Source organism: Macaca mulatta, chromosome 12 (genome assembly GCF_049350105.2).
Source record: "Macaca mulatta isolate MMU2019108-1 chromosome 12, T2T-MMU8v2.0, whole genome shotgun sequence".
NCBI lineage: Eukaryota > Metazoa > Chordata > Mammalia > Primates > Cercopithecidae > Macaca > Macaca mulatta.
Genome location: NC_133417.1, coordinates 121,679,177 through 121,700,695, shown reverse-complemented (window position 1 = coordinate 121,700,695; position 21,519 = coordinate 121,679,177). Strand labels below are relative to the sequence as shown.

Below are 21,519 nucleotides of genomic sequence, written 5' to 3'. Positions count from 1 at the left end.
GGTATTAGGCAGACGAGCGGAAGTGGCTGGTGGAGGCCTAGCTAGGAACTGAGCTCTATGGTTCGGGCGTTTTCCGGCGACCTCCTGAGAAATGTTTGCAATTGTAAGGTGTCTCTCTCACCCAGGTTTACCCGGATTCGCAAACTATGGCGACAAACAACCATAGCAGAAGCACGTCCAGATTATTTCAGATATATTACAAAATCCTGCAAAGGTACGAGTTCCTCCATTCGATGCACAGCGCTTGGCTTGGAGAAGTGCATAAATCTTACCTCTGTGGGGCTGGGCGCAGTGGCTCACGCCTTAATTCTAACACTTTGGGAGGCGGGGCAGGTCAGGAGTTCGAGACCAGCCTGGTCAGCAGGATGAAACCCCGTCTCTATTCCAAATCTCATTTCTTTCCCTGCTGCATTATACTCTCTAAAAGTGGCTGACGGCAGGCTGCTAGCGACAGTAGTGACTAAAATCCAAAGTTCCACTCCCAGAACAAGTTGCAGGCCAGCAGCAAACAATCGTATAGCCACATTAAGAAGTTAGATAGTTCAAACTGATCAGAGTTCTGAAGGAAAGGACGATGGTTCCGCCCGAGACTAATTCAGAAGAGCCTGGCGTTCCCTGAGGAAAGTCTGAAATTGGAAGGCTGGGGAAAAGTTAACAGTCACCTTGGAGTTTTGTGTTCCAGCTGCTCCATCTCAGTGCGGATGGCCCGCCTTCCACTTCATTTCAGAACCCACTCCCATGGCCCCACACTAGGCTGTTAGGCAGCTTCCTGGTCCAGGCCTGAACCCTTAAACTCTAACATCTTAACCTCTGCCCACCATCAATTCTCTGTCCCTCCAGGTCTCTCAAAGGGGTCAGCAGGGAAGAACTGGATTTCTAGTTGAGGCCCGGGGTGGGGAGGGTGTGTTCTGGGACTAGACACATGATTTTCTTTCTTTATGTAGAACACACACACTAGGAAGTTTGGCTGCCTTTTTTCAGGGGATGGCTAATCCAGAGGATAAGAAGCTCAGAAAAATACTGGAATAAGACTGTAAGAGAGAATCCATGATTTGAGGACCAAGAAAGACCATGAGAGCTGAAAGGCATTGTGTGGCCCTAATTCCAATCAGAACTCTGCTAACAAGTAGCTTCCGTTCCCGAAGCTTAATATTAACAATATTAACTGTCTCAAATAATTTTGCACCTGTTCACTTTTCCTCACAATTATATTAAAATCAACTTGCATACCTGGGCTGAGGTGAGAAGATCACTTGAGCCTGGGAGGTTGAGGCTGCACTAAGCTGTCATTACGCCACTGCAGTCCAGCGTGGGCAACGGAGTGAGAGCCTGTCTCAAAAAATATATATAAATCAAATCACAGCAACTTGTAGACAGCTATGCACTTTATATGGTTACAATTGTTGGAAGGTAACACATGGTAGGCACTGAGTATTTTATATGGATGTGCTCATTTAATTTTCCATTATCCTTTATGATAGGAATGATTATCTTCATTACTAAGAAAAAGAGAGGAAGTCTCATGTAATGATTAGGAACTTAGAGGCTCTGGATTCAGTCTGGGTTCAAAACAACTATTTACCAGCTGTGGGACCTCTGACAAGTTATTATATTCTTTCTTTTTTCTGTTTTTTTGTTTTTGTTTTTTTTTTTTTTTTAATTTTTGAGACAGAGTCTCTCTTGCAAAGGATTCTTTGAGGCCAGGAGTTCTAGGTACCCCGGACAATATAGCAAGACCCCATCTCCACAAAAAGTAAAAATAATAAGCCAGGTATGGTGGCACACACCTGTGGTTCTAGCTGCTCAGGAGGCTGAAATGTGAGGATTGCTTTAGCCCAGGAGTTCAGAGGTTACAGTGAGCTATGATCACACCATTGCACTCCAACCTGGACAACAGAGTGAGATCCTTTCTCAAAACAAAAAAAAAAAAGAAAAAAGCAACTCAATCTCAGGGAAGTTAAGAATCTTGCTCAATGTCACACAGCAATTAAAACTCAAATCCGGTCTGTCTGACCCCAAAGTTAGTTCTCCTAATTGCTGGCTTGTACTACTCTAAATCATAATATTTAGTGCACTGAAAAAGCACATTATGAAAAAACATACTTGAATTAGAATCAGGTCCCTGGCACTCAGTCTGGGCCAGGCTCTGTAACTACCTTGTGGTTTGACTTTAGGTAAGCCACAGTCCCCACATGAAGAACCACCTCCCCACCTCCCAGCAACCACCGTCTTTATTTACAAGGAGCTGGACCAGGTGGTCTCCAAGGTCCTGTCCCGTTCTTCCCTCCCATGATTCCAGGAAGAGCTTCCAGACTTTGAGTGCCATTGGGGCAGTGACCTACCATGTGCTTTATGTCATCACATCTTGCACATTTTTGTGGATAAAGGGTAGTAGTCTCTTTATCCTCCCCAATCTGTTATTCCAACTCTGGCTGTATAAATTCAAGGAGGAGAAAAAGCAAAAAGTAGTGGATAGTGGAAATAGTTAAATTGATTTTTGCATACATTTTTGAATTTTCTAATTATCTTTTATAATAAGCATGTGTTTCTTTTATAATCTAAAAAACTCCCATTAAAAAAAATCCAAACATCTCCAGTAACAACGAGTATACCTACCGCCCCAGATCTCAGGGTTTGTTTTTATTTGTTTTGTTTTGTTTTGTTTTGAGACAGGGTCTTGCTCTGTCCCCCAGGCTGGTGTGCAGTGGTGTGATCACAGCTCACTATAGCCTTGACCTCCCCAGGCTCAAGCAATCCTTTCACCTCAGTCTCCTGAATAGTGCTCAGATAATTTTTTTATTTTTGTAGAGACGGTCTCACCATGTCGCCCAGGCTGGTCTGGAATTCCTGGGTTCAAGCAATCCTCCAGCCTCAGTCTTCCAGAGTGCTGGAATTACAGGCATGAGCCACTATGCCTGGACCCCAGATCTTGGTTTATAATATCATTCTTTAATGAAAGGAACCAGGGCCCCTTAGAGAAGTGACTCATTCTAGGACTGCAGCAGGAAATATACAAGGTGAGCCTGCAGTATCTTGTAGTGCCAGAAAGTAAGGAAATGTTCAGAAAACCCTACACTGATGGAGATATGTCAGAGAGACATAGGAGTCAACTGAAAGAACTCCGAATAGCCAAAGCTAGAAATTTTTGAGCAATAAATAAAGTAGTATTGATTTATAACCCAAGTGTAAAATAAATATCCATGGGTCCACGTGGGTATAAATAAATGATAGACTAAATAAATAAATGAAGGACAAGAGGCAATTCTCTTTTGCAGAAGAATTTTTTTTTTTTTTTTTTTTTTGAGACCGAGTCTTGCTCTGTCACCCAGGCTGGAGTGCAGTGGCATGATCTTGGCTCACTGCAACCTCTGCCTCCTAGGTTCAAGCAATTCTCCTGCCTCAGCCTCCTGAGCAGCTGGGACTATAGGCATGCACCATCACGCCCAGCTAATTTTTGCATTTTTAGTAGAGATGGGGTTTCGCCATATTGGCCAGGCTGGTCTCGAACTCCTGACCTCGTGATCCACCTGCCTCGACCTCCCAAAGTGCTAGGATTACAGGCGTGAGCCACTGCGCCTGGCCAAGAAGAATTTCAAATAATTTATGTGGATATTCTGCCCTCAAGGGTGAGCATAACTCCCCACTTCCTTAGTGTGGGTTGCACAGAATGACTTCCTTCCAAAGAGCACAGTATAGAAAGGGAAAAAAAGAGTAACTTTATGGCCAACACGACCTCAGCCAAGGTGATGAAGGTCAACATCAAAAGTGATAAATCATCTTATTAGTATGTCCCCTTGATGTGGAATGAAAATGGCATTTTGCCTTTGTGATCTTTCTCCCAAAACCTATAATCTCAGGCTAATTGTGAGAACAATAGACAAACTCCAAAAGAGGGACATCCTTCAATATACCTCACCAGGGCTCCTTAAAACTGTCAAACCAGGAAAGCCTGAGAAACTGTCACAGCCAAGAGGAGCCTAAGGTGACATGATGACTAAATGTAACATGATGTCTTAGAACAAAAAAAGACAATACGTTAAAAACTAGGAAGATCCAAATAAACTATAGACTTTAGGTCGTAATAATGTATTAATCTTGCTTTATGAATTGTAACCAATTTACCATACTAATGTTAAGACGTTGCCGGGCGCGGTGGCTCACGCCTGTAATCCCAGCACTTTGAGAAGCCGAGGTGGGCAGATCACAAGGTCAGGAGATTGAGACCATCCTGGCTAACACAGTGAAACCCTGTCTCTACTAAAAATACAAAAAATTAGCCAGGCATGGTGGCACGTGCCTATAATCCCAGCTACTCGGGAGGCTGAGGCAGGAGAATCACTTGAACCTGGGAGGTGGGGGTGGAGTGAGCTGAGATCGTGCCATTGCACTCCAGCCTGGGCGACAGAGCAAGACTTCGTCTCAAAAAAAAAAAAAAAATGTTAACAATAGAGAGAATTGGGTAAGGGTATACAAAAGCTACTCTCTCCCCAATTTTTTTTTAATATAATTCTAAAACTGTTCTACAAAATAAAGTCTATTTTAAAACAACCACCACCACCCAAAGAGGTCACCACAAGTCAATTCCATGAGAACAGGGCTTATGTTGTTCACCTCTGCATCCCAGGACCTATACAAAAGCCTGACATGACAGCAGTAATATCTGTTGAATGGGGGATAGTTACCTTGCATGGTATAATGGTGATGGGTATATGAAGCGTTTTATATGTTTTGGTTTCTCTGGAAACCCAAACTGGAAACTGAGGCCCACGGAGGTCAAATGACTTGCCCAAGGTCACATAGCCATTAAGTGACATCTAGACGTGTGTTCTCTCCACTGTATCACATGATTCAGATCTCTAGGTCTCTCCTCAGCTGCAGAATGAGTACACTATACACCTCTTAAGGGTCTCCAGAGGATAAAATAACTTTCATGAAGTGTCTAGTGGACATTTTAAAATACTGGCCAGTGTGTTTGCTGAGATGCTGCTGCTACCTGATTTCAACATCTCTTTCTGCCTTTTCTTTTCTTTCTTTCTTTTTTTTTTTTTTTTTTTTTTTTGAGACAGAGTCTGGCTCTGTTGCCCAGGCTGGAGTGCCCTGGCGCCATCTCGGGCTCACTGCAAGCTCCGCCTCCCGGGTTCACGCCATTCCCGGCCTCAGCCCCCGGAGTACCTGGGACTACAGGCACCCGCCACCACGCCCGGCTATTTTTTGTATTTTCAGTAGAGATGGGGTTTCACTGTGTTAGCTAGGATGGTCTCGATCTCCTGACCTCGTGATCCGCCCGCCTCGGCCTCCCAAAGTGCTGGGATTACAGGCGTGAGCCACTGCGCCCAGCCCTCTTTCTGCCTTTTCAATCCTCTCTCCTCTTCTGCCATACTCAAGGAACTGCAGAAGATCTGCCTTCTCCTTTCCCTGAAAAATATGCCCATCTCTTTTCTCCTTAATTTCTTTAGTTTGAACACAATGAAACCACTACAGTCATGGTAACTGCTACTTGAGGCCCACAAAGGGAGTGAGACGTGCTGCAGATGTTTCGCTTCCACCACAGGCCTCATGCACCCTCTGCCCCCATAGGTTAGGGTGGAAGATGGCAAGGGGCCAAGGGAACAAGTCCCTCTTCCTTCAGAAGGGAAATGCACTGCATTTTGGGGTTGTCTGGAAAGCTCTCCACCTAAACAATGCCTGCCTCCAGAAAACTATAAATTAAAACAAAAACATATCCATATTGGTACAAACAACGAAAACTAGTGGAAGGAATCTTAAACACTCACCACAGTCCTCCCTTTTCAGACTGTGCCTCTTGGCCAAGCAGGATGGTGCTCAATTGATCTGGGGAGTGGGTGAGTCAGCTTCATGCTGGGGCAGTCCAGGCAGAGCTGAGGTGAGCCATCCTGGGCTGGCGCTAGTTAGCAAATGTGCTGCCTCCCCCATGCCCTCCGCTGCAGAGCCTCCTACGTCTCTGGCCTTCAGGGGGTCTGAGAGAGAGAGAGCAAGAGAAGAGGGAATGCATGAGTAGGAATGCAATAAGCAGCTGAAAATGAGACACTCCATAATAGGAGGAAATTGTTCATGTTCAGAGCAATTTTGTCAAAACTGAACAATTCTCTTTAAATAGCAGGCTTGAGGATGTACAAATAGCACTCATGAAATCAGCTCTGAGTGACTTCAGAGAATTGGCCCTCTCCTAAAGTCTCAATTTGTCTTATCTGTGGGCTCATAAATTTCCATCCCTATTAGAGGACATCCGGTGTAGAGAATGTTAACTGTAATGTGTCCCCATAAAAAACTCAGTAAAAATCACTGCTGATTCACCTCTGCTCTTAAGGAGCCCTCAACATTCACTGTTTGCCTTTAGAAAAATAAGTAAGTTGGCTGGGCGCGGTGGCTCATGCCTGTAATCCTAGCACTTTGGGAGGCCGAGGCGGGTGGATCACGAGGTCAGGAGATCGAGAGCATCCTGGCCAACGTGGTGAAACTCCATCTCTACTAAAAAAAAAAATACAAAAAATTAGCCAGGTGTGGTGCCGGGCGCCTGTAGTCCCAGCTACTCGGGAGGCTGAGGCAGGAGAATGGCGTGAATCCAGGAGGCGGAGCTTGCAGTGAGCTGAGATTGCGCCACTGCACTCCAGCCTGGGTGACAGAGCAAGACTCTGTCTCAAAATAAATAAATAAAAATAAAGAAAAATAAATAAGTTAAAAGTTGCCTCCAGAGAGGAGTTCTTGTAGCTATTAACCAGTTCTCTTGAGGCATATGGAACATTTTATTCTTGAAAGAAATCTGAGGTGCAAGCGTCATTCCAGATTCTTCTTGTGCTGGAGACAGAAAGGATTTATCGGGGCGTTTTTCTTTCACTTCGTGCCTCAAGAGAGCCTGCTCTCCACAAAGGCCCTGGTGGCCACAGACAGGAGTGGGGCCCATACAGCATTGTTGAGAGCCCTGTGAGCCCAGAGCCACAGGTAAGAGCTGACCCAGCAGGAGAGGTGAGGCCCTCCAAGGCAGTCCTGGATGCCCCGCAAGAATAAGAGTGTGGGAAATTAACTTAGGCAACCCTCCATTCCTTTCCTCCTTCTCGCCTCAAATTCCGTTTAAACTTGTTCTAGTTATTAATGGACCCGTCACAGAGCATTTACACAGGAAGTGCACGTGTAAAGACTAGTCACTTGGCAACTCTTAAGTGGGATAAGGTATGTTAAAAGAAAAACTTTCAACAAATTAAATTTAATAGAGTTTAATTAAGCAAAGAATGATTTGTGAATTGGACAGGCCCCACAACCAGAGAGGTTCAGAGCAGCTCCAGGGTTGCCACATGGTTGGATCACATTTATGGACAGAACAAAGAAAGTAACATACAGAAAAGGGAAGTGAGGACAGAAAGAGCTGGATTGGTTGCAACTCCACATTTGCCTTATTTGAACACAGTGCAAATGGTTAGCCACCTGTGATTGGCTGAAATGTGGCTGCAGTAATTGCCTGAAACTTGGCTACTTGTTACAAGCGTGGGTCCCAGTCTGTTTACCAATCCAGTTAGGTTACAGTTCACTCTGTACAGAGAAACTTTTAGGCCGACTTTAAAATATGTAACGAGGCAGCATTGGATTAAACTTAGTTTAACGAGTAGCAGGAGGCGGAGGTTGCAGTGAGCTGAGATCACACCATTGCACTCAAGCCTGGGCGACAGAGAGAGGCTCTGTCTCAAAAAATAACTAACTAAATAACTAAATAAATAAATAATAATTTAATGGGTAGATCAATATGAAACAATGGTCAAATACATCATGTGAAGTGAGTCATTTTCAGTATGAAGAATTTGATAAAATTTTTGTAAAAACATTCTATGTGTATTTTGCATATATTTGTATGCATAGAGAATGAATTACAAATGGCTTCATCTCAAATTATTTAGTTATTACTTCTAGGAGGTAGGGCTGAGGGCGGGAGGGAGGAGAATGCAGGACTCTTATTTTTGAGCTTATACATTTCTAGATGAATTTTTTTTTTTTTTTGAGATGGAGTCTCACTCTGTTGCCCAGGCTGGGGTACAGTGTCACGATCTCAGCTTACTGCAACCTCCGCCTCCCAGGTTCAAGTGATTCTCCTGCCTCAGCCTCCTGAGTAGCTGAGATTACAGGCGCCCAACACCATGTCCAGCTAATTTTTTTTTGCATTTTTAGTAGAGACGGGTTTTCACCATGTTGGCCAGGGTGGTCTCAAACTCCTGACCTCAGGTCATCTGCCTGCCTTGGCCTCCCAAGGTGCTGGGATTACAGACATGAGCCACCACACCCAGCCTTAGATGTATTTTTACATCAAGTTCATAATATTGGAAAGAAGGCACTGCAGAGCAGTAGGTGGAAGGACCGCCTTTTCCGTAAGTGGTGCCGAGCTAACTGCATATTCATATAGAAAAAATTAACCTTGGCCTTACCTCGCTCCATATACAAAAATAAACTGCAGGTGGATTGTAGATCTAAACATTAAAGGCAAAACACAAAAGCTTCTACAACATACTATTTTCTTTTCTTTTTTTTTTTTTTTTAGACGAAGTCTTGCTCTGTTGCCCAGGCAGCCTCACCCTGTGGCCCAGGCTGGAGTGCAGTGGCACGATCTCAGCTCACTGCAACCTTTGCCTCCTGGGTTCAAGTGATTCTTCTGCCTCAGCCTCCTGAGTGGCTGGGACTACAGGACTACAGGCATGCACCACCACGCCCAGCTATTTTTTTTTTTTTTTAGTAGAGATGTGGTTTCACCATGTTGGTCAGGCTGGTCTCGAACTCCCGACCTCAGGTGATCCGCCTGCCTCGGTCTCCCAAAGTGCTGGGATTACAAGCATGAGACACCGCACCTGACCTCACAACATACTATTTTTATAACCTTGGGGTCATGGTTACATGGATGTTTATTTTAAAATATTTTGTTAAACTGTAAATTGTTTTATGAACTTTTCTGTATATTGTCTTTTGCCCCCAAAAAGAGGGGTTAAAAAAAGAGAAAAAGAGCCTCAAAATCTGTTGAATAGGGGGTGGGAGAGACATGTGTGCAGAGGATCTTGCAAAATCAAATAACTGTTGATTGTCATCATGCCCAAAAGACTGTGACTCACAGGCTTCTTAATGCTTTCTGCTGTGGTCAGGAATTCATTTCCTTCACTGAGACCTCACAGGAAAACACAAAACCAAAACACAACACAGGTAGCAGAGACTTCTCCGATTAACCCTCTTTAAACTTCCAAGCCACTTTTTATGTTGGTAATTCTGAACTTGGTGAGAAGTGGGAGGATGGAGTAAATATAAGGTTGGACTTCATTCTCTCCCCTTTGCAAAAAAGAGGATAGAACTTTCTGAGCATTGAGGTTCTAACAGACAAGAATGAACAGACAAGGCAACACCTCAGAGCCAGTGGTGTGGGGATGACACCTCCTGCTCGATTTCTCAGCTCTCCCACTGATCTAGAAAAAGGCTCCTCTGAAGCCAAGAAGGAAAAAGACATGATTAATTCAAGCACAAGTGGATCAAGACTAACAGGATCCTTTGCTGCCTCTTAGAGGCTTCCTTGATGCCAGCCCTAGAGGCAGAAATCAACCAGGATCACTCAGGAAACAAGATACCTCTCAGTGACCCTGGTGAGGGAAGGCAGAGACCAGCTCCAGGGGCCAGAGGGGATGTCTAGTAAAATCCTATAAGGGTACAATTGATGGCAGGGACAGGAGTGGGAGGAGATGGGCCCAGATTTTCTTCATTTCAGTTGACGCTTCCAGAAAACACAGTTCTGGGGATCTGGACTGTGCTGTGAAATGGAGGAGGAAAAGGAGTTAGTGTGGAAATATTAATACCACTTTAAACCCAGTGATATTCACTCTCTATATAAATAAGCCCAAGTGTCTTTTGCTGAATTATGCAGAACTGGCTAGGTGACTCTTAACAAATTTCAGAGGTACATATGGGATGGTCTAACTTAAAATAGATAGGCTACATGGTATAAATAAAATTTGCTTTGGAGGACCTCAGCGACATCTCAAAGAGAGAGTTCGTTTTTTTCCAGAACAGCTAAAAGTGAGGTTCAACTAGAGGCCTCAGATGGAGGCTCAACAGGCCATATTTACTAAGACTACAGACGAATAATGGTTTTAAATATGAGCACCAGGCAGGGTGCGGTGGCTCACGCCTGTAATCCCAGCACTTTGGGAGGCCAAGGTGGGTGGATCACCTAGGGTCAGGACTTCAAAACCACCCTGGCCAACATGGTGAAACCCCATCTCTACCAAAAATATAAAAATTAGCCAGATGTGGTGGCGGGTGCCTGTAATCCCAGCTACTCGGGAGGCTGAGGCAGGAGAATTCCTTGAACTCAGTGGGTGGAGGTTGCACTGAGCTGAGATCGCCCCACTGCACTCCAGCCTGGGTGACAGAGTGAGATTCTGCCTCAAATAAATAAATAAATAAATAAATAAATAAATAAGGGCACCAAATTGCAAGGAACGAGAGCAAGGCCTCCCATTGGCAGCCACTGACCTGACTTCTTGCAATATCACAAGGGCCACTCTGTGCTGCAGGTTCCGGGGTGAATACAGCAGGACTTTAGTAATTTAATGATGATCGGTGATTCACCATAGCAACACTGGGTATGAAGGTCTCTAAAATCACCTGTACATTTCACTTTTATTTTTGAAGCATAACCATTGTATACCATCGTATCCTAACCACATTCCTGGAGGAGAAACTGTTAATGGGAATAGAGAATGAGATCCTAAGAGATCCAAGTCCATAGAGCCCACATAAAAGCTGCATCAAAATTCTGGTGGGGACTGAGTGAGCAGCAGGCAGGTGGAAGCATCTCGGGAGATGTCCACAGGGCCCCGGGTGAGGGCTTCTTCATGTTTCTCAAGCCATGTGATTCAGATACACAGAGCAGAGGCTTTGGATGGGCACTGGGGCAGGTGAGGAAGAAATATTCCTTCCTGAAGTTCTCTCAAGATCTGCCTGTGATCCAAAATCCTTTCTACTTCCTGGTCCTTGACTCATTCCAAAGATTTTTCCCTAATGAAGTGACTGTGTTGTTTCCATTGAGAAGACCCCTAAGTCTGCAAAAATCCATGCAAACAACATGTGGGCAAAATTTATGTACAATTTTAGCATTTCTTTTTATACAGGGTCTGTCCCTCTTGGACCACCTCCCATTATGCCACACAGGACGTGAACGACTATGTCCTTCTCCATACCTGCATTAATCTCTGGGTCCATTGCCAATTATAAACCTCCAAGGGCAATAGCCATGAGGTGATGTACAGTCATGCATCACTTAATAATCAGGATACATTCTGAGAAATTCATCGTTAGGCAATTTTGTCATTGCATGAATCTCACAGAGTGTGCTTATGCTAACCTAGATAGTAGCATCCAGTAAACGCCTGGGCTATATGGTCTAGCGTATTGCTCCTAGGCTACAAACCTGTATAGCATGTTACTGTGCTGAATATGTAGGCACTTGTAACACAATGGTAAGTGTTTCTGTATCTAAACATATCTAAACATAGGAAAGGTAATGCATTGTGCTACAGCATTACGATGGCTATGACAGACACTAGGCAACACGAATTTTCCAGCTCCATTATAATCTTAAGGGACCACCATGGTACATGCAGTCCATTGTTGACCAAAAGTTGTTATGTGGTGAATGACTATAATTGGCTTTTCAGAGCAACCACTCACAAGGGGGTGTAGTATAGCTTACTAGATGAAACTGCACCCATTGCTCTGATTTTTGCTCTTCGAAAACTGAGTGCCTGATTTGGACAAAATTATAATAAAATTTAGATAGAGCCAACATTTGTCCTCTGGAAAGCTTCTGACAAGACACAAGTCACTGTTATAATAGTCAAATGTCAAACTGGTATATCTAACAAAATTAAAACAAAGAGCTAGGAGTGAGAATATTTAAGAAAATTCAGGTGGCCCAAAGGAAAGCCAAGACAAGACATTCTCTCGGCCTTTGGCCCCGGATTTTCATTTCAGCAGATAATGAGGGGACCAAAGGCCTAGTTATTTATGGAGATCTGGGGCCACAGCAGAGCTCCTCGTGGCAGGATAAGCCAGTGGAAAGCAGACTCAAGGGCTAATCCCACAGTCCTCCTCAGCAAGCTGGGAGAAGCAACTGATGCCACTTAGACTCAGATGCTTAGACTGGGCCTTCTGGAAGAGATCTGGCCTAAGGAGCAGCTGGCAGCTTGACACAGTGACCAGCTTGAAGCACAGCAGCTGCACGCCATGCAGCAAGGTGATCATCTTCACTCATTTCCTGAGGCCAGAGCCTTCCTTACGCAGGACATGGATGCCCTGGTCCCAACTGTGCTGAGGTGTCAGGAAGCCTCCCCCGCCCCCACCCTGAACAACAGTGAAGGGGGTTAGGTGGCCTCAAAAGATCTACTCTGTCAACTGGAGCTTTTGAGAAGCTCAGGAAAGGGAATTAAAAAGGATAAGAAAGTGGTGCATTCCAGTGTCTTCCTGTTCTCTGCTGCAGAGAGCCAGCAGGTGGACTGCAGAGACCGACTTCCAGCCAGGGCCAAGCCCTTCAGGAAGGGAGCCATGTACCAAACTCAGCTAACGGACCACCAAGGCACCACTGGGCCTCCTGCTGGGGAACAGCACACCTATGGGTGGGCTGTAGGGGTGGGGTGGCCTGGTTGCAGTTTCTGCTATGCCACTTCTTAGCTTCTTAGCTAGACTCGAGCAATTTGTACTATTTCTTGGCTCAGTTTCTTCACCTGCACAATCAAAATACCACTACCTTCCTCCAAGATTGCATTAAGTGTGACAATTATGTAAAGCACTTAGTCCAGTGCCTGGCACCTAGTAAGTACTGAATAGTGAAAACAATTTAAGTCTAACAAATCCACACACCATGACGTCAGACAAATTAAGCATCTTTCATTGCTGCTGTGAAAATTGCACTAACTCTAAACTCTAACGTACATCTGGCTCACTGCCCTTCTGTAAGACCAGTTAGAGCAGCAGCTCCTTCTTTGGTAAAATACTTTTAAAAACTCCCATTCCTGGTTGGGTGCGGGGGCTCACACTTGTAATCCCAGTAGTTTGGGAGGCTGAGACGAGCGAATCACTTGAGGTCAGGAGTTCGAGACTAGTCTGGCCAACATGGTGAAACTCCATCTCTACAAAAAATACAAAAGTAGCCGGGCGTGGTGGCAGGTGCCTGTAATCCCAGCTACTCGGGAGGCTGAGGCAGAAGAGTCGCCTGGAGGTGGAGGATGCAGTGAGCTAAGATCGTGCCACTACTCTCCAACCTGGCAACAGAGTGAGACTCTGTCTCAAAAAACAAACAAAAAATCCCAAAAACTACCATTCCTGGACACCCATTCTGGTTTTCTTCCTCATTTACTTCCCTACACAGTCGTCTCTCTATGTTGCAGTTTGTGGGGGTCAGTCAGAACTGCTTTTTTTTTTGTAAGCCACTCTTACCCTCTTGGTGACCTCATTCAGCCCATGCTGGGGCAGAATCCACAGCTCTTTCTCTAACCTTTCCACAGTCTGAAGACTCACACATCCAAACTGCCTGCAGGACATCTCCACTTGGATCTTGCTAGATTGTGTGGGTTTTCCAGAAACAGGCACCAAGACAGAGTTTGGGGCACAAGATATCTATTAGGGATTAACACCGGTGAAAGGAAGGGGATGGAGGCCTGTTTGGCATGGGGAGAGGGGAACTGTGATACAGGCCTGCAGGAACCTTAGACAATCCAGCAGGGAGCTCTGCAGCGAGTACTGCCCAGGACATAGTCCCTGGGCTATATGGTCTAGCCTATTGCCCCTAGGCTACAAACTATATAGCATGTTCCTGTACTGAATATGCAGGGACTTGTAACACGATGTTAAGTATTTCATCAGAGCTGCCCTGCATCAGGCCAAAGTGGCCCAGCCTTTGTGCCCTGCCCTGCTCAGTCATGGATGCAAGCTGCCTTAAGAAGGGTGTGACCTCAGACAAAGTGGCTTTCTGCAGACCAGTTGTGGCCAGGTGGAAGTCATCTGCCAGCTTCACTCCCCACAGCTGAGCAAGCCCCTCCTTGAAGGGGATCTGGGTGGGGTGTCTCCAAGTTTGCTAGATTATCTCCCAGCCATTTCAAACTCAACAAGTCCGCAACCAAACCCTTGATTTTACCCGGCTCCCCAACCTCCCCTTCCCACTCTTTCTTCTCTTACCACGTTGCTCACGCCAACACCAAAGTCCCAGCCTCTCTTCCACAAATGCCCCACAGTCAATCTATCTACACATATCGTTCCATCGCTTCTTTCAGAATACGTCCAGAACCCAACCACTTCTCATCTCCTCCATGGTGCAGCCCATACTCAGCCACACTCCAGCACCAACCCCATGGATAGTCACAATAGCTTCATAGCTTCCTACCTAAGCGTTCCCTCTGCCCACCTTTCCTGCTCTATTTCTGCACATGCATTGGCGTGAAATACTTTTTATTTTATTTTATTAAATAGAGACAGGGTGTTGCTATGTTGGGCCTGATTATATTTATAAAAAATAAAAAAGGGCCAGGCGTAGTGGCTCACACCTGTAGTCCCAGCACTTTGGGAGGCCGAGGTGGTAGGATCACTTGAGGCCAGGAATTTGAGACCTGTCTGGCAACATAGTGAGATGCTGTGTCTTTATTTAAGAATATATATATAATTTTATAAGTTTTAAAAATATAATCAGATTGCCTCATATGTCTGCTCAAAGCCATTTGGTGGCTTCCATTCATATTCAGAATTAAACCCAGATTCCTTTCTATGGCCTATGAGCTCTGCATCATTCTGTCCCTCTCCTCAACATTATCAACTATTGCTCTTCCCCACATGACATCCTACTCCCTCATCACTCTCTAAACCAGAGCTCTCCAACACAGGAGCCACCAGTCTCATATGGCTACTGGGCACGTGAAACCTGTGGCTAGCCCAAATTGAGATGCTGCCCATGTCAAATACATCATTTCAGACTTAGTTCAGAAAAGAGAATGTAAAATTTCTTATTTGTTTTTTTGAGACAGAGTCTTGCTCTGTTGCCCAGGCTGGATTGCAGTGGCACGATCTTGGCTCACTGCAACCTCCACCTTCCAGGTTCAAGTGATTCTTGTGCCTCAGCCTCCTGAGTAACTGGGATTACAGGCGCGTGCCACCATACCTGGCTAATTTTTGTATTTTTAGTAGAGATGGGGTTTCTCCATGTTGGTTAGGCTGGTCTGGAACTCCTGACCTCAAGTGATCCACTCACCTTGGCCTCCCAAAGTGCTGGGATTACAGGCATGAGCCACTGCGCCCAGCCCAATAATGTAAAATTTCCCATTAATAATTTTTAAATATTGTTTGTAAATTGAAATAACATAATCTATTGGGTTAAATATATTATTAATCTTTTTTTATTTTTGAGATAAGAGTTTTGCTCTTGTTGCCCAGGCTGCAGTGCAATGGCGTGATCTCAGCTCACTGCAAGCTCCGCCGCCCAGGTTCAAGTGATTCTCCTGCCTCAGCCTCCCAAGTAGCTGGGATTACAGGCATGCACCACCACACCTGACTGATTTCATAATTTTAGTAGAAACAGGGTTTTTCCATGTTAGTCAGGCTGGTCCTGAACTCCCGACCTCAGGTGATCCTCCTGCCTCAGCCTCCCTATATTATTAATCTTAAATTGAAATCTTCTATTAGAAAAGTTACAATCACATATGCAGCTTGCATTACATTACTATTGGACCATGCTGCTCTAAACCAGGTTTGGCAACTATGGGCAGTGACCAACTTCCAGCCCACTGTCGGTTTCTGTACAGCTGGTAAACAAGGAATGGTTTTTACATTTTTAAATGGCAGAAAAAAAAGAATAATTTGTGATACATGAACATTAATAAAATTCAAATTTCAGTGTCCATGAAGAGTTGTATTGGAAAAGAGAACCTACAACCATTGCTTCTCCCACTGCGTAAGTTCCACAAAGGCTCATACTTTGTCTTTTGTTGGATGAATGACTGCCAGCACCTAGGACAGTGCCTGCACAAATTAGGTGCCCTATAAATATTTGTTGAGTCAGTAAATTTTAAAATTCTAGATTATGGGGACTGTGTAGGAAGGACCTCATTATTTAGAGAACATGAATTACCCACTACTACGACTTGCTGTGTCCATCCCTAAGCCAGAAGAGCAGAGGTTAAGACCCCAAGCAAGCCCACACATAATGACACAGGAATGGAAAGTTGATGCTCGGCCTGGTCTCCTGCTGAGCCTGGACACAGGCACAGGCACTGCTGCAATGGCAAGAGAAGTGCAAAAAGTTTTAAAACAAAATACATTACTTTATTTTAATTCCATGATTTTAAAATACTTTTTATTTTTTTTCTTTTTGCCCCTTTTACAGGGGAGAGGTAAAGCTGTCCCAGTTATCAAAAAATTCAAATCTCCTTTTCTTCTGTGGACTGGCTGTCAATGAGCTTTCATCCAGGGTGTCTCCCGTGTTCTGGGAACTACTTCCAGATGTTCCTGAAGCACTTCCTGGGTCAAAGGACTCTGCTGCTTCCAGGAGCTCCATATCACTTCCTTCTTTCTCAAAGGACTTCTGGAATAGGTCATAGATCTGCTGCTGCTTTGGGTCCTTCATCACAGAAAGAAAAGAAAAGATAAAAGGAAGAACCCAAGCTCCAACACTGACTCTTCTCCACTGGGGCTGATGGGAGAATATAAAGATGAGAGACCACACATTTTATGGTGTCAGGGCGCTACATGATGGCAAGTGCACATCATCTCAGCAAACCATCACTAAAGCAGCCTCATTGTTTTAGTGACTGACATCTTACCCTCTCTGCACTCACAGGGTTAGGAAAAAGAAATGATTGTGAGTGCAAAGAAGCTGCTCTCACGCTATAATTTACATTGGAAATGTTTTCTCCCTTCGAACTTTCCAAATCACTATTTCAATACTGCACTCAAGATCTCATTTCCTCCAAAGCCTTTCTCTACTAAGGGTCAGTTAAGGTGTAATTCAACTTCTAAATCTCTATTTTTAAATTTATTTTTATTTTTTAAATTTTTTAAGAGACAGGATCTCACTAAATGTTGCCCAGACTGGTCTCAAACTCCTGAGTGTAAACGATCTGCCCACCTCAGCTTCCCAAAATGCTGGGATTGCAGGTGTGAGCCACCATGTGCCCAGCCCCCTAGACTTCCAAATCTCTGTGTTCAGCCATGGCTTATACCTGATTTTCAAAGTGGTGGAAAAAACATACACACATTTAACATATTCATAAGTAGATATGTGTACCTATTCTGATTACCTTAAATTACAAATAATCAAAATACCTACCAACAGCATCTATACATTGATGACAATGGTGTAGTGTTAAAACCATGACCAGTGGATACCACTACAACACACGATCACTATCACCCCTCTGCCGATCTTTCTTACATCTAAATTTTCAACCTTGACCATTTTTCAATCCAGAGGTATATTTTCCATATCTCCACTGACATCCCACAGTTTCATAAAACTAAACTGGTTTAAAATCAAATGATCTCTTGGCTGGGCACAGTGGCTCTTGCCTGTAATCCCAGTACTTTAGGAGGCCGAGGTGGATGGATCGCCTGAGGTCAGGAGTTCGAGACCAGCCTGGCCAACATGGTGAAACCCCATCTCTACTAAAAATACAAAAAATTAGCCAGACATGGTGGTGCACACCTGTGGTCCCAGCTACTTGGGAGGCTGAGGCATAAGAATTGCTTGAACCCGTGAGGCAGAGGTTGCAGTGAGCCACGATCACGCCACTGCACTCCAGCCCGAGTGACAGAGGGAGATTCTGTCTCAAAAAAATAAAAATAAAAAAATAAAAATAAGGCTGGCTGCGAGGGCTCACGCCTGTAATCCCAGCACTTTGGGAGGCTGAGGCGGGGGGATCATCTAAGCTCAGGAATTAGAGACCAGCCTGGGCAACATGGCGAAACCCCATCTCTACCAAAAATACAAAAAATTAGCCAGGTGTTGGCAGTGTGCGCCTGTAGTTCCAGCTACTTGGGAGGCTGAGATGGGGGGATCACTTGAGCCTGGGAGGCGGAGGTTGCAGTGAGCTGGGATAGTGCCACTGTACTCCAGCCTGGGTGACAGAGTGAGACCCTGTCTCTAAATAAATAAATAAATATAAAAAATCAATGGTCTCTCATCTCTCTCCTATACTCCCAAAGCAGCTTCTCTTCCCGTAAGTCTATTTTTTATAGTCTACCTACATTCTCGTAGTCTCCCAGGTGGAAATCATCCAGGCAGAGTCCTCGGCTCATGCAAGTTTGTTCCCCCCATCAGTTCCCTCCTCTCTCCTTCTAGGCACCATCTTTACTTGGGCCACATCACTTGGTACTGCATGGATTTGCAACAGCTCAATTGCACTTCCTGCCTCAGGTTTCTTTCCATTTCAAACAGCGTACAGATCTTTGCCAGCTGGCCACTGTTTCTCACTATTCCTTAACCAAATCCCTCCACAATGGTGAAGGAGGGTTCCTTGAAAACTGATGACAGCCTGTCACTTAAGAACTTCAGATTATTCAATTAACCTGCTCCCAAAATCTCCTAGCCTTTCAGGATCCCAGCCCTGCAGAGAGGGAAGTGATATGAAAGATCATCAAGGTTGACCCCCAAATAACCCACATGTCCTCCTCCAGGATGCCCTCATCAGCCTCTTTCTGAATGCCTGCAATGTCAAGCAAATGCCACCCTGTAAGGCAGCCTATTCCAAGTAGAAAAAGCTGCTAATGTGCATTTGATTATGATGATGGCAACACTGTATGCTAACTTGGGGCATGCATAATTAATTGGAAGCGAGTTCCAAGATCAGATTAATATTTCATTTCCCCTCTCAGAAGGAAGCCTATCTCAGTGAGATATAACCTCTTCTGCTTTTGTCTCCTATATTGGAAGCAACATTTTCTTTTTCTAGTAGTTTGTTAAAATTTTTCAGCCCCATCTTAATTAAAAAATAAATTGATATAGTTATTAATCAAAATAAATATTGAGAAAACTCATTGATATTACCTTGCATTTATATTTTAGGTAGAAATTCTTAACTAATTTAGAGTAAGAGAAAGGCAAGGAGGAATAAATGAGTTCAAGTGAGACTCCTTTAAAACTAGGCTTTTTTCTTTTTTGAGACAAGGTCTAGCTCTGTTGCCTAGGCTGAAATGCAGTGGTGTGATCTTGGCTCACTGCAACCTCCGCCTCCCAGGTCCAGAGAATCCTCCTGCCTCAGCCTCCTGAGTAGCTGGGAATACAGGCATGTGCCACCATGCCTGGCTAATTTTTGTATTTTTTTGTAGAGATGGGGGTTTCACCATGTTGCCCAGGCTGGTCTCAAACTCTTGGGCTCAAGCTATCTGCCCACCTCGGCCTGGGATTAGAGGCTTGAGCCACTATACCTGCTCAGGCTCTTTCTTTTCAAAAGGCATATGATAACCTAGGCTCTGTTACCATTTACCATTCAGCTGAACTGGAGAGTTCTTTAAAAAGCTTAAAAATAAGGTTGTTTTAAAATTGGCTTATTAACTATATATGCCTGAAAGGATAATTTGCAATCTGCATTTAAAAATATGATCTGAGTCTTATTTATCCCAATATTTAGCAAATAAATTCTTGCAAAGAAAGAATTTATTTGCTAAATAAATGTAAGTGAATGAGCAGATCCACAGAGTCTTAAGTCTTGGTGTCAACGATAAGATTTAACTCAACTTCTTATTTATTTAAACTTTTTTCTTTCTTTTTCCTTTTTTTTTTTTTTGAGGCAGGCTCTTGCTCTGTTGCCCAGTCTGGAGTACAGTGACCATCATGGCTGACTACAGCCTTGACCTCCTAGGCTCAAATGATCCTCACCTTTTCCTCCCGAGTAGCTGGGACTACAGGTATGCACCACCACGCTTGCCCTAACTCAACTTCTGATGGTGATTTCACAGGAAGGAGGAGGTGCTTCACTTTCCTGATAAGCTACCGTAAGGCCCCTTTCTGCATGAGGCTCAGACCTGATTCAAGCTCTGGCAGAAACAATTCAACCATGAGCTGTGCTCGAGGAGGCCATACTCCTAGTTTTCACCTTCTGGCCAACAATCCAAGCTGGGGAAGGAAAACAAGCTTTCGAAAGGCTCTGGGTCTCTTGCTCCCTCCATTGTGTTTCACTGAAATGGGGGAGGAAGAGTCTGTGGCAGCCACTGGGCTGGAGCACTGAGGCCAGGCAGGCATGATGGGCCCAGGGCTGTCCCGTCCAGAGGCAACAGCCTTCCCCCTCAGCACCTTTGACAAGGCCTGCCTGGTTATGGAGGGATGCCTCTTATACTCCTCTACAACAAGGGGCTGAACTCAAAAGAAGAATGCTGGGCCAAGTCAGGAAGCCTTCTTCCTTGGGCTGGCTTCACATGCCCTGTGACTTTGTGCAAGCCTACTGCACTGCCATGTCTCAGTTTACCCCTCTATCAAGTGGGGAGACACTGAGAATAAAATAAAATGACAGAGGGGAAAATATGTTCTGTGAAGCCAGTATCCTATTTTAAACACTCCCCATTCTGTGCTGGGGACACATTCCTGTGGCAGCCCTATGTGTGGTGTTGCTGTGTACTTTCTGAAACAATTCAACATTTGCCATGGGGAGTTTTGTCAGTTTCTAACGGTCTGATTGAAGAGGCAGCATTCGGAGTCTGTGCGGGAATGTCAGCAGCTGTAGGAGCTAATGCCATCACTTCCCCATAAAGCGATGCATGCATGGTTCAACTGAGAATGACTGCAGGCCATTGCTTTCAGCTCTGGGGCTAGGGGAGGTCCCTAGGAGTGATTCACATCCTCCTACTCAGGACCCAAAGACTTGGCAGACAGCTTAATGCCTCCCTCTGCTCCAGGGGTGAAGAGCCATGTGCTGGCATTACCTTGTAGAGGTAATCAGTGGATTCTGTCATTTCTGAAAAATTGGTCTCAGAAAGCCCAGCTTCCGCCAGAACTTTAATCTTCTCTTGAATCAGGGGCCTGTTGGGGAGAAATAAGCTGCAGTGAATACAACCTGTGCAGAACCACCAGACTAATGAAAATGAAGCCACCCTCCTCCTTGTTCTTATGGGACCATGGCTTGTTCACAGTTTCACATCTTTGCATCTCTCAAGGCGCAAACATCCATGTTGAAAAATTTGCCCCCTCTCATTTGTAAAAACTCCAATTTAGGGCTAAGAATATCATCAGGTTCCATATTCTTTCTAATGGAAGATGTGTAGGAAATAAATCCTGCCTCATTACAACACAATTTTGAATCTGGTAGTGTTATGAGGTGCCCAATTAACGAATCCACTAAACAGAGGGAAGTAGGAGTGGCCCACACACATTGCAAAGGAAAGACTCCTTAGTCATAAGGCTGGAAACAGAGACAAGTAGTGGAAATGAATGAGATAATCAAGAAATTTAATATCAGGAAGAGGGAGATGAAGGGAAGGAGCTTTTTGAGATTTTTCACTTAGGTAACA

At 44.6% G+C, this 21,519-nt stretch overlaps 1 protein-coding gene and 2 long non-coding RNA genes across 6 annotated transcripts in view; 1 reads left to right on the top strand and 2 right to left on the bottom strand.

Moving 5' to 3' along the window:
- Positions 1-6: 6 nt before the first annotated feature.
- LOC144333475 (uncharacterized) lies at positions 7-21,296 on the top strand. Its single transcript, XR_013402143.1, has 2 exons — positions 7-214; positions 19,810-21,296. It is a non-coding gene; the product is annotated as an uncharacterized LOC144333475 (long non-coding RNA).
- LOC144333476 (uncharacterized) lies at positions 42-413 on the bottom strand. Its single transcript, XR_013402144.1, has 2 exons — positions 273-413; positions 42-84 (listed from the first exon to the last, which is right to left on the bottom strand). It is a non-coding gene; the product is annotated as an uncharacterized LOC144333476 (long non-coding RNA).
- SMARCAL1 (SWI/SNF related, matrix associated, actin dependent regulator of chromatin, subfamily a like 1) overlaps positions 16,323-21,519 on the bottom strand; it is a 67,006-nt gene continuing 61,809 nt past the window's right edge. For all 4 annotated transcript variants that reach the window (XM_077957520.1, XM_077957521.1, XM_028831093.2 and 1 more), the window contains exons 17-18: positions 20,935-21,031; positions 16,323-16,639 (exon numbers count right to left, since the gene is read on the bottom strand). In XM_077957520.1, coding sequence (XP_077813646.1) covers positions 16,400-16,639; positions 20,935-21,031 — 337 coding nt within the window. In that variant the 3' untranslated portion in view covers positions 16,323-16,399. The remainder of the gene's footprint in view (positions 16,640-20,934; positions 21,032-21,519) is intronic.